At 39.4% G+C, this 10,352-nt stretch overlaps 1 protein-coding gene across 1 annotated transcript in view; it reads left to right on the forward strand.

Moving 5' to 3' along the window:
- LOC109936791 (rho GTPase-activating protein 35) overlaps nt 1-10,071 on the forward strand; it is a gene marked incomplete at its 5' end in the record, with an annotated part of 25,748 nt that extends 15,677 nt beyond the window's left edge. The window contains one exon of the mRNA XM_048618219.1: nt 9,996-10,071. Within this exon, the coding sequence (XP_048474176.1) occupies nt 9,996-10,037 (42 nt within the window). The remainder of the gene's footprint in view (nt 1-9,995) is intronic.
- Between the last annotated feature and the right edge of the window lie 281 nt (nt 10,072-10,352).

Genomic DNA, 10,352 nt, shown 5'->3' on the forward strand with positions numbered 1-10,352 from the left:
AATGGCCTGCTGTGTTCATCCAGCTGTACACTTCTTTCTATCATATCTGTTCCATTTTGTACTAACAACGGTATCCCACCAACCTTTCCTTCATGCCTGTCCTTTTGAAAAGTCACGTACCTCTGAATATTTGGATCCCAGCTTTGGTTTCCTTGCAGCCGTGTCTCTCACAGCTATGTGACGTTTGTGTCACTAATTCATTTAGTTTGTTCCAAAGGCTATGTGCATTTTAGTAATGAACCATTAATTTTGCTACTTTACTATTTAATCCTCCTTTCCACTTATTTGCTGCTAGTTTTTAATGTTTCTGCACTCTGTCTCTTCCTGCCTCTTTTTGGGTATCGTTACCTAAATTACTGCCCTGCAATACCCATATTTTTTAGCAGAAGTCCAGAACCAGGGATCACAGTCTAAGCCATTCAGGACTGAAATAAGGAAGAATTTTTTCACTCGGTTGTGAACCTGTGGAATTCTTTCCCACAGAAAACTGTTGGGGCCAGTTCGTTAGATATATTCAAGAGAGATCTGGGTGTGGCCCTTGTTGCTAAAGGCATCAAGGAGTATGGAGACAAAATAGGAATGGGATACTGAACTTGCATGATCAGCCATGGTCCTGTTGAATGGTACTGAAGGCTCGAAGGGCTGATTAGCCTACTCCTGCATTTATTTTCTATGTTTTTATGTTTTACATGCAATCTCTAGAATCTCCAACCCCTATTTAGGTTAAAATCCCGTCTAGTCATTTGATTGCCAGGATTCTGGTCCCAGCACATTTCTAGTGAAGCCTGTCCCACTGGAGCAGCTCCCTTCTACTGCGGTACTGGTGCCACTGAAAGCTCGTTCTTCTAGACTTGTCTTTGGACCACACATTTGGCTCTTTCTATCATGTACACTATACAAGTTTGTCTGTGGCTCAGTTAGTAATCCTCAGATTATATCTTGGAGGTTCTGCATTTTAATTTGCTTCCAAGCTGTTCAGAATCTTTTGGCAGAAACTCCATTCTAGCCCTGTAAATGTTGGCATCAACAAGGGCAACAATAACTAGATCCCTCCCCTCCACTCCCGAGTTCCCCTCTAACCGTAAGTAGATGTCCTTAACCCTGGCACTGATTTGCATATAAATTGAAACAAAATAAACTATTGTATAAAATATCCAGTATAAGTACAAGTGAACTCTTGCATGTTAAATCCTTAAAATGAATGGTAACATGGGATCCCATTCGTAAGTTCCAGTGTTCATAAGTTGGGAGCCCCCTATACAACATTTCCTCCTTCTACTTTAATGGCTCCCTGTACTGTTGTGCTGTAGTCAGTTTTGTGATTCTTCCTGCAGTCCTCACTCCTGTCCTCACATCTTGGAAGAATCGCATAACTAGGCAAATGCAGGGGTTAAAGCTGCTCAAGTGCCATAAGTTCCCATATGTGTCTCACCTGTGATTACACCCTTCTGTGTCTAATCACAGACCAAATATGAATTATGCAAGCTGAAGGATGTACCACTTCGTGGAGCAAATTGTCGTGATAACTTCCCCTTCCCCGATATAGCACAATGTCTGCAGCTTGGACTGCAGCTCCTCAAATTTGGGCCTGAAGTTCTTCAGGATATAAACACTTAGTACAGATGTGCTTGCTCTGGATCACCTTGGTGTCTAGCAGCTCCTATATGCTGCAGTAGCTGCACATCACCCATGCAGCCGTAACTGGTGTAAATTATTTAAATTTATTAGTTAATTCTGAATGACCTAATTCTGCTTCTCATTTAGATTTGTGCTATATCCATCGTGTACTGATATTGCACTTCTTCCGTTTATTCCATATTATTTTCTTTTTAAAGCCTGCCCTTCATTGCCCTCCTCACCTGTTTTCAGGCTACTTGGTTTGGAGTGCTAGTTTCAGTCATCGCATCTCCAAATTTATTTTTAGCCAGCAATGGTTTCATTCCTGCCAATACCTTTCACATATTTTCAATGATACCACCTCTGATTTTGGGGGACAAAATGTCATATTATGACCTTGCAATGTACTTCACAGCAAGTGAAGTACTTTTGAAGTATAGGCACTGATGTAATGTCGAAAATGTGGCAGTTACTTTGCGCAATTTCCTATGATCAACAAAGAGAAGTCTATTGATTTAAGTGATGTTTATTCTGGAATAATTGCTGTTCAGAACTAGAGGAGAGAACTCCTGTTCTTCAAAAAAGCCCTGAATTTCTTTGGGCCAGTTTAGTCACTGATTGGAAAGATGGCACAGCCATTACTTTATCACTCCTTCAACCGAGATTGTTTGTTTGTATGCCTCTCGAGTAAGATTAAATACATAATACACAATTGTGTATACTCCTAGTTTGTGCCTGGCACTCTCCCAATTTTCTTAAACTCCCAATTCAGTTGCCATAAGTCGGTATTACTGTTATGTTGTATGGAATAAGACTTATTGTAAGTGAAGTCTCTCAATGAATGTGTTTGTCTATGTCGTGCCATTTTAAATGTTTAGGAATAATTGCTCTCCAGCTGATCTAGAAAGGTAGAACAATTGCACTTTTCAGCCTTAAAGGGAAATTGAATTACAGATGCAAAGGAAGGGAGGTATCTGTATGATATGGCATTTGGTAACACTTTTTTGAGCTTTTAAGATGATTTGTTCCTTTCTGCACTGCTAATGCTAAACCGTAGAAGGTCCACTATTATATAATAAATTTGTGTGTTTTAGAAAGGAGTATCTTGGCACAATATAATGTCTTAAGTGTGCAATCAATGTAAACCCTATGCAACGTGTGTAGAGAATAGGAAAACCACATTGGGATCAGTACTGCACTCTGTTTTTGGGATTAGCTAGGTACTTTCAGATTTTATCATGCGGAGTTTTGTCCACTCTCAAACATGATGGCAGTTGCTGAGGATTCTCAAGCTGTTGTTCCCTCTGTCTACGGACTGGACTGTTGCCCACACACAAGCCTCTCTAAAAGAAGTGAACACATATGACCATTGTTATTTTTATAAAAAAGCAAATTGCTTCAGACTACAGTGGTTTAGCTTTTTGGCCTGTTTCTGCTGATTGATGTGAACAGTTTTTTATCAGCTTGTTTGAGCATGTTATGACACATCTCTGGCCAACGTATTGCAAGACCCTCATGAATGGTTTTCTGTGAACGTTTTTAAAGTCATCAATATAGGAATCCCCTGTGGCGATGAGGTGGTTGAAGTGCTAATCAAGGGTGATGAACTGCCTGGGAAGGATTCCTAAGTGCAGCTGAACCAAATCAATAATAGTTATTGAGGCAGTTCGTTTATTCTAACTAAACTAATTCCCCTCCACCCTCCCTGATGTCATCACTCCCTAATTGCAGAAAAGCTGTTTTAATTTGACTTTTAAAAAAAATCAGGCAAATTTGAAAAAAAAAAGATAATTTCCTTTGTCTTGTTTTGATTTTGCAAGCTTTAATGATGAAATGCTAGTTTTCTACATCTTCATTGTATGCCATTCCCACTGAGTACCCTAATTTTTATTCACCGTTCTGTTTTTTACATTTTCGGACTGGTACACATTACTGTATGCTCAATGTATAATTTAAATAACAGTGGCTTTCTGCAGAGTAGGAGTCCCCTTCTGGCAGAGGTGTTTTTACTTGCAAGTTCCCAAGTTTAATTCTTGACCTGTGCTGATTCTGGCATTAGCAGATTGTTGCTGTTAGTCTTGGTTCACTCACCTATCTAAGGATTGAGTGTAAATAGAAGAATGGCCAGCTCTTGCTTTGGGTGGGGAAGTATTGAACTTGAGTATGTTAACCCCTGCACAATGTGGAACAGTGGCCACTTGTAGTCAGTATTGGAGGATGACTAGTTCTTGAGAAACTCCACCTCGCCATTAGTGAATGCTTTTAAAGCAGTAGTAGAAAAATTAGAGACTATTTCATTAAAAGATGAGATCACAGGAGTGCTATACATTGCTAATAGGGACTTCTCTTTAGATCTTGTTGAACAGATACAATTTGAAATCTACTGCGTGGTCTTGACTGCCTTCAGTTACAATTATAAAAAACATAGAAATGTAGAAAAACTGGGAGCACGAGTAGGCCTTTCGGCCCTTCGAGCCTGCTCCACAGTTCACGACAATCATGGCTGAGACTAGTTTCATTTGGGATTATGGTCGGAATGGACTGGTTGGACTGAAGGGTCTATTTCCTTGCTGTATTACTCTGTTATTATCCAACTCTGTACCCCGTTCCCAATTTCTCCCCACAATCTTTGATCGTTTTGCCCCAAGAACTGTATCTCCTTCTTGGAAACATTCACTGTTTTGACCTCAACTACTTTATGTGGCAGAGAACTCCACAGGCTCATCACTCTCCGGGTGAAGACGTTTCTCCTCATCTTGGTCCTAAATAGCCTATCTTGTATCCTTCGATTGTGATCCCTGGTTCTGGACTTTATAGTCATCAGTCATAATAATATCTAATGTCATTGTTGCACATTACACCCATTGATAATTCAGGTATTTGTGGGACAGATTGTGGGCTTGGGAGTAGAAAACCACATGCATCCTAAAAATAAGTATAATTAACAATCAGGATGCAAGGTTGAATTCCATTACTTTTATTGCATTTTCTAATAGTACTTTAATTTTTGTGCAACTATATCAAAACAACTTCAGATTTGACATCCGGGGTAGAAATTGATATTTGTGGAGTGGAGTGAGTTATATGATTTTTTTTTTGTCTGCTGTTTATGGGAACTTGTCTTCCTCTCTGTTTGCAATAATAGTTTAAATTCAAAATAAGTTCTCTGTGCCCATCCTGACTAGTAGCAGGAATATTCAGTGATGTGCCGAAGGGTACATGTGGGTGAATGTTAGGGTGGGCCTTGGGTGTTTGCACCTTTTCACAGTTGGGATTAAATGCGCAGACTGGCACTTTCCAAAGTCTTGAACTGAGTGCCTAGGGACACACTAAAGCTTAGGGCAGTTGGGCAAGATTTTTGTCTTTTCTGCCTTTCAGCTGAAGTATGCTAAGGGGTTGGAAAGTGTAGAACCCTACTGGCTGTTCACCTCGGAAAGAAAGTATAATGTAAATCGAGAGTATTGAAAATATATTGAGCCATTTTAGAATGGAACGTGTTGAATGGAGAGAAAAAAGTATCTATTTTCTTGTGATTTGAAATGTTTGTCCTTGGGCTATATGCCTGATGTAGAATGTATTTTGTAAATATTAAGGAAATGACAAATGTATTGAGTAGAACGTTCTATATGTAGGCAATTTGAATATTATTGCAAATCTTGTAAATTTCAAGTCAAAGTTTTTGTGACTTTTGAAGTTTTTTTTCTTAGTTTTGAAAAAAAAAGGATTCATGTGAAAACTGACTACCCTTCTTACCCTAGTGGAGATCGCACAACATCTATGGACACCCTCCCCCAAGAATGCTGACTCTAGTAAGGAACGTACAAATAATGAATTGAACTGTCAGGAGGTTGGTGGGGGGTGGGGGCATGGGGGAGAAGCCCCTTTCATCCAGTGGCATGTCTTCAGTTTTCCATTATGCTAGCATGTTACGCTTTGTACATACTTGTGGGAGAGTTATCTTCATTTAGGCTGCATAAATATTGCTTTGATATGCAATGACGATGATAAAAAGAATAGGAGTAGGAGTGGCCATATGTCCTCTTGAACTTGCTGTACCATTTTAATACATTGTGTCTGATGCTTAACCTCAGCACTTCCCTATCCTATCCCCCATCCCTAAATTTCTTTCAATGTCTGGAAATCAATTGACCTTGGCTACTCGACAGCTGAGCATTCATAACCCTATAGGGTACAGAATTTCAAAAACCAAGCGGAACTTTTGACTCCTGCTTCTTTCCATTGTCAGCATTCATTCAAGTAACCAGAATCCAGTCTTCCTACTGGAGCATGCTTTGTTAAAGTGAAGCTGTCAATAACTTGGGTTAGCTTTTGCCTTTAGAGGAATAGTGTATATAATAATCGAGTGTAGTGGTAGAAATAAAATATGTTTAGTACTTTTTTTTTCAGGCCCAAACCTTCCTGTGCCAAAGAAATGTTGCCCATCTTCTCACATACAAGATATAGCCTGTTCCATCTTTTTTCCCCCAAAAGGTAACCTAGCTCATTTCACCCACACTCATTCTTTTTGTCTTTCTCATGTGGATTCCATTTCTAATGCTGTCTTCTGCTTGTCTATCCAGTGAGTGTCAATAATTTTAGATCTCATTTTAATAAAAGCATTTTTAACAACTTTGATCAGAGTATTTGCCCAATAGCATAAATTCAATGTAGCAGTGGTGTACAGGCTTTGAGACCTTTGAGGGATTCCGTGTGATATTTTGTGGTCTGCTTTGAGTAATCAAACTCTTCAATGTGCTGTTATTGGTCCTGTTGCTGATCTGTCTGGTATACCAAGCGAACTGGCTACCTCTACATACCGTGCATAGAATGATTGAATGCCAGTGAATAAGGGTTGTACTTTCTTTTGTGGAGTGTATTTAGTATCTTAATGAAATTGCAGTATGCTTAAAATCATTGACACCTTCAGTAATTAGAAGCGCTTCATTCACAACTGCTAAGTTGATAAAGTGGCTAGAAAATTTAAATAGCATTCTACTGAATTTGCTGGCTTGGAGTAGTCAAGAACACTTATTTTTATTGAATATTATCATAATTGAGTATTAGAAATTAAAGGCTGCTTACATGACCCTTCTACTATTTGGAATAAAACTCGGTCATGAAATGAATGACTTGGCACCGCAAACTAAAAAGCTAACTTTAGAGGAAAGTGATCTTATCTACCTTACTTGGGCTTTTGAAAGCTGGATGACGACTAGAAATTTTGCCATTGGAAGTAAATCTTTGCATGTATAATCTCAAATAATTTGGAAAGTTGTTTTTGAACTAAGTAACGTATTCAAGAAGTTCAGAAGTAAAAGGTTCAGTAAATTTCATGGCATTGGCTGCTTTAATGGGAGTGCAGACTTGAATTTTATATTTATCTTTATTTGGTTGCAGGTCAACTAGTAGGCAAATGATTGTGTCTACTGCTTCCACTGGTATCTGTTCTTCTTTCCCTATTTAAATTCGTGTGAATGGAATTTCATAACTAGCCCAGGTTATTCGTTATGGGAGATTGAGAAATATTCAATTTTCACTTTGCTCAAGATGAGAGTGGATATTGACAGTGAAAACAAATTCTGAGAAATGAAAACTTTTAAATGTTACTGTATTTTAAATTTCTAGGACACTGGTATATTTGAGTGAGGTGGGGCTTCACAGTGAGTTTATAGTTTTTGAGAAGATTTCTAGCTCGGGTTGTGGATGCCTCCTGAGAACCAGATCAAAACACCCCTGAAGAAATTACACAACTCCGGAGATATCAGCAAGTCAGACTATATAAAAATGAAGCCAGAGGGGTCCAACACACCCCGTTTCTATGGACTCCCCAAGGTACGCAAGCCAGGGGCCCCCCTCAGACTCATTGTGTCACTACCAGGCATGCCAACATATAGACTAGCCAAAGAACTACAACGGAAACTAATATACTTAGTTGATAATACTACCCACTCCATCCACTCCTCCCAAGAATTCCTCAAAATCATCGAGGACACCAAAATAGAAGAGGACGAAATAATGATCTCCTTCGACATAACAGCACTATTTACGCCCATAAACATCGACCTAGCCAAAGAGATCATTGCCACACTGCTAGACGAATCAGGAAGGCAGGCACCCCATGATACTAACAGCATCAAAAAGGACAGTACCCTGAAACTGCTGGATCTATGGCCCTCAACCTACTTTGCCTTCAACGACTCTATATTCAAACAAACAAATGGAACACCAGTGGGATCCCCACTATCAGGACTGATCGCAGAAGCGATAATGCAAAGGTTAGAACAGACAGCACTCCTCACTATACAAACCAAACTCTGGGTCCGCTATGTAGATGACAGCTTCGTGATTATCAAACGCACAAAGCTAGAAGAAACCCACCGACACGTAAACAACATCCTCACCGGAATAAAATTCACAAAAGAAGAAGAGAACTATAACCGATTAACCTTTCCAGACACCATGGTAGAACGTAAGAACAACGGGGAACTCCATACTAGCATATACAGAAAAGACCACATATGTGGACCAGATACTTAATTACTCCAGCAACCACTCCAACATCTATAAATGGAGCTGCATGCATCAGGACATTATTTAAACGGGCCACAACACACTGCAGTAATCCAGAATTGCGCAAAGCAGAACAGGAGCACTTGTATAGAGTTTTTAAAAGGAATGGATACCCAAAAAGCATAATCCGCCATTACCTCTGTGACAGACCACAACAAGAATACAACACGGCCAGACACACTCGTCACCCTACCGTACATCAGAGACATATTAGAGATGACCACGAGACCACTCAGACCCCTAGGTATCAGGGTAGCCCACAAACCAATAACCATCCTGCGACAACTACTGATGAACTTAAAGGATCCCATACCCACAACCAATAAAACTGACATTAATATACAAAATACCATGCAAGGACTATGAAAAACATATTACGTAGGCCAAACTGGAAGAAAACTGACAGTGAGGATACACGAACACCAACTAGCCACCAAGAGACACGGCTAATTCTCATTGGTCTCAATACACATAGATAAAGAAGGACATGAATTCGACTGGGATAACCCATCCATAATAGCAGAAGCCAAACAGAAACATGCCAGAGAATTTCTGGAGGCCTGGCATTCCAAACGGAACTCCATCAACAAACACATTGAACTGGACCCAATATACAAACCACTGAAAAACAGAACCAGAAGCAAGGCCAACCACCCCAGCAAACCGAGGCTTATAAATAACAAGCGGGACAGAACACCAACACTTCACCAGAGGCGCAGTGATGATCTGACCCAACAGAGTGACAAAGCATCTGCACCCAAACACACTAGCTTGGTGTGCAAGTCTACAATCTCAATGAGCTTATCTAAACAAATGTTAACAAGAGATCGCTTTGCGCACTTCAAACGTTAAGTGGCAGTATTCCATTGTGGTAGTGATGTTTATTTCAGATTTATCATTCATTTATGCCCATTTCAGTCAAGGTTATTAAGTATTCTTACAGTCAATTTGTAATGATGTCACTATTTACTAGAAGAGTTCTTATTCATGATTATGCAAGGGAGTTGAATTTACATCTCTGCGCATAGTTGTAACTTGATTGTTCCCTTGGAATGTTGTGGTTTAATTCAATAGCTGTTTGAGCTATGTTCATACCACTAATGCAATTTGTGCCAAGATAATTAATTTGGATTAGAGTTTTAGTTAATGTTTTCAGCCCTTTTAAGATGTGTAGATCGTGAAACTGTTTGAAGTTTTAATTTTGTCCAAACTCTTGTCTGTATTGGCATTGCTTCCCTTTCCATTAGTATTTGTCCATGTGACTTAAGAAAAAAAATCTTAAGCATAGAATGAGAAACCTTTTGCCTGTGGACCTCAATCCTTCCACATGCAATGTGCAGCCTATGCTATTGTGCATTTTATCCCAACTATTTCATCTGAGGTAAAAGCATGAAGTCAAGGTAGAAGTAGGCCATTAGGCCCCTTAATCCTACACCATCACTGAATAAGCTCGTGGCTGATCAGTTTGTATTTAGAATTCCACATACTTATCTGCTGTCCTTTTAATTGATTGCTTTGCCTAATAGGAAAATATCTATCTACCTTTGCCTTAATATTCAGTGACCCATTCCGTCACCTTCTGAGGCACAAACCATCAGAGAAAAAAATTCACTTCATCTCAACCCTGAAATACACCCCCACTTTCAAAGTTCTGAATCCACCCACAAGAAGCATCCTTTTCTGTAATGACATTAAACTGTCTGCTTTTTGGTTTCATATAGTTAATTTTAAGTTTGGATTTTCTCTGTCTGAAGTTTGTAATTAACTTGTAAGTATTTCTGTAACCGTGGTGATTTCTTTTGCAACAGTTTGAGAGAGCTACACTGGCAGCACAAACGGCTTTTTGTTAACCATGGCATATTTTACAACTTAGCAAGGTAAACCATTATGTTTCAAGGTCTGTTAGAAACTTCTCGACTTGGATTTTTTTTTAAACCCTTAGAGGGAGCACACACAGCTTAAAGGGAGAAACTTTTTACATTGTTTTGGGAAGTTCCATGAAGCCTTTGGATGGCAGTTGTATAAAGCAGTACTCCTGAGAAGGGGAGAATACAGTGAAACTGGATTACTTTAGAGTAAAGAGTTAGTCTGTAACCAGAAGTGTTAGGACAAACCCCTGAAGAGGTTACTTGAAACTGATGACATTGAACTCCAGTGTCGGGTAG

Source organism: Rhincodon typus, chromosome 39, assembly GCF_021869965.1.
Source record: "Rhincodon typus isolate 14 chromosome 39, sRhiTyp1.1, whole genome shotgun sequence".
Lineage (NCBI taxonomy): Eukaryota > Metazoa > Chordata > Chondrichthyes > Orectolobiformes > Rhincodontidae > Rhincodon > Rhincodon typus.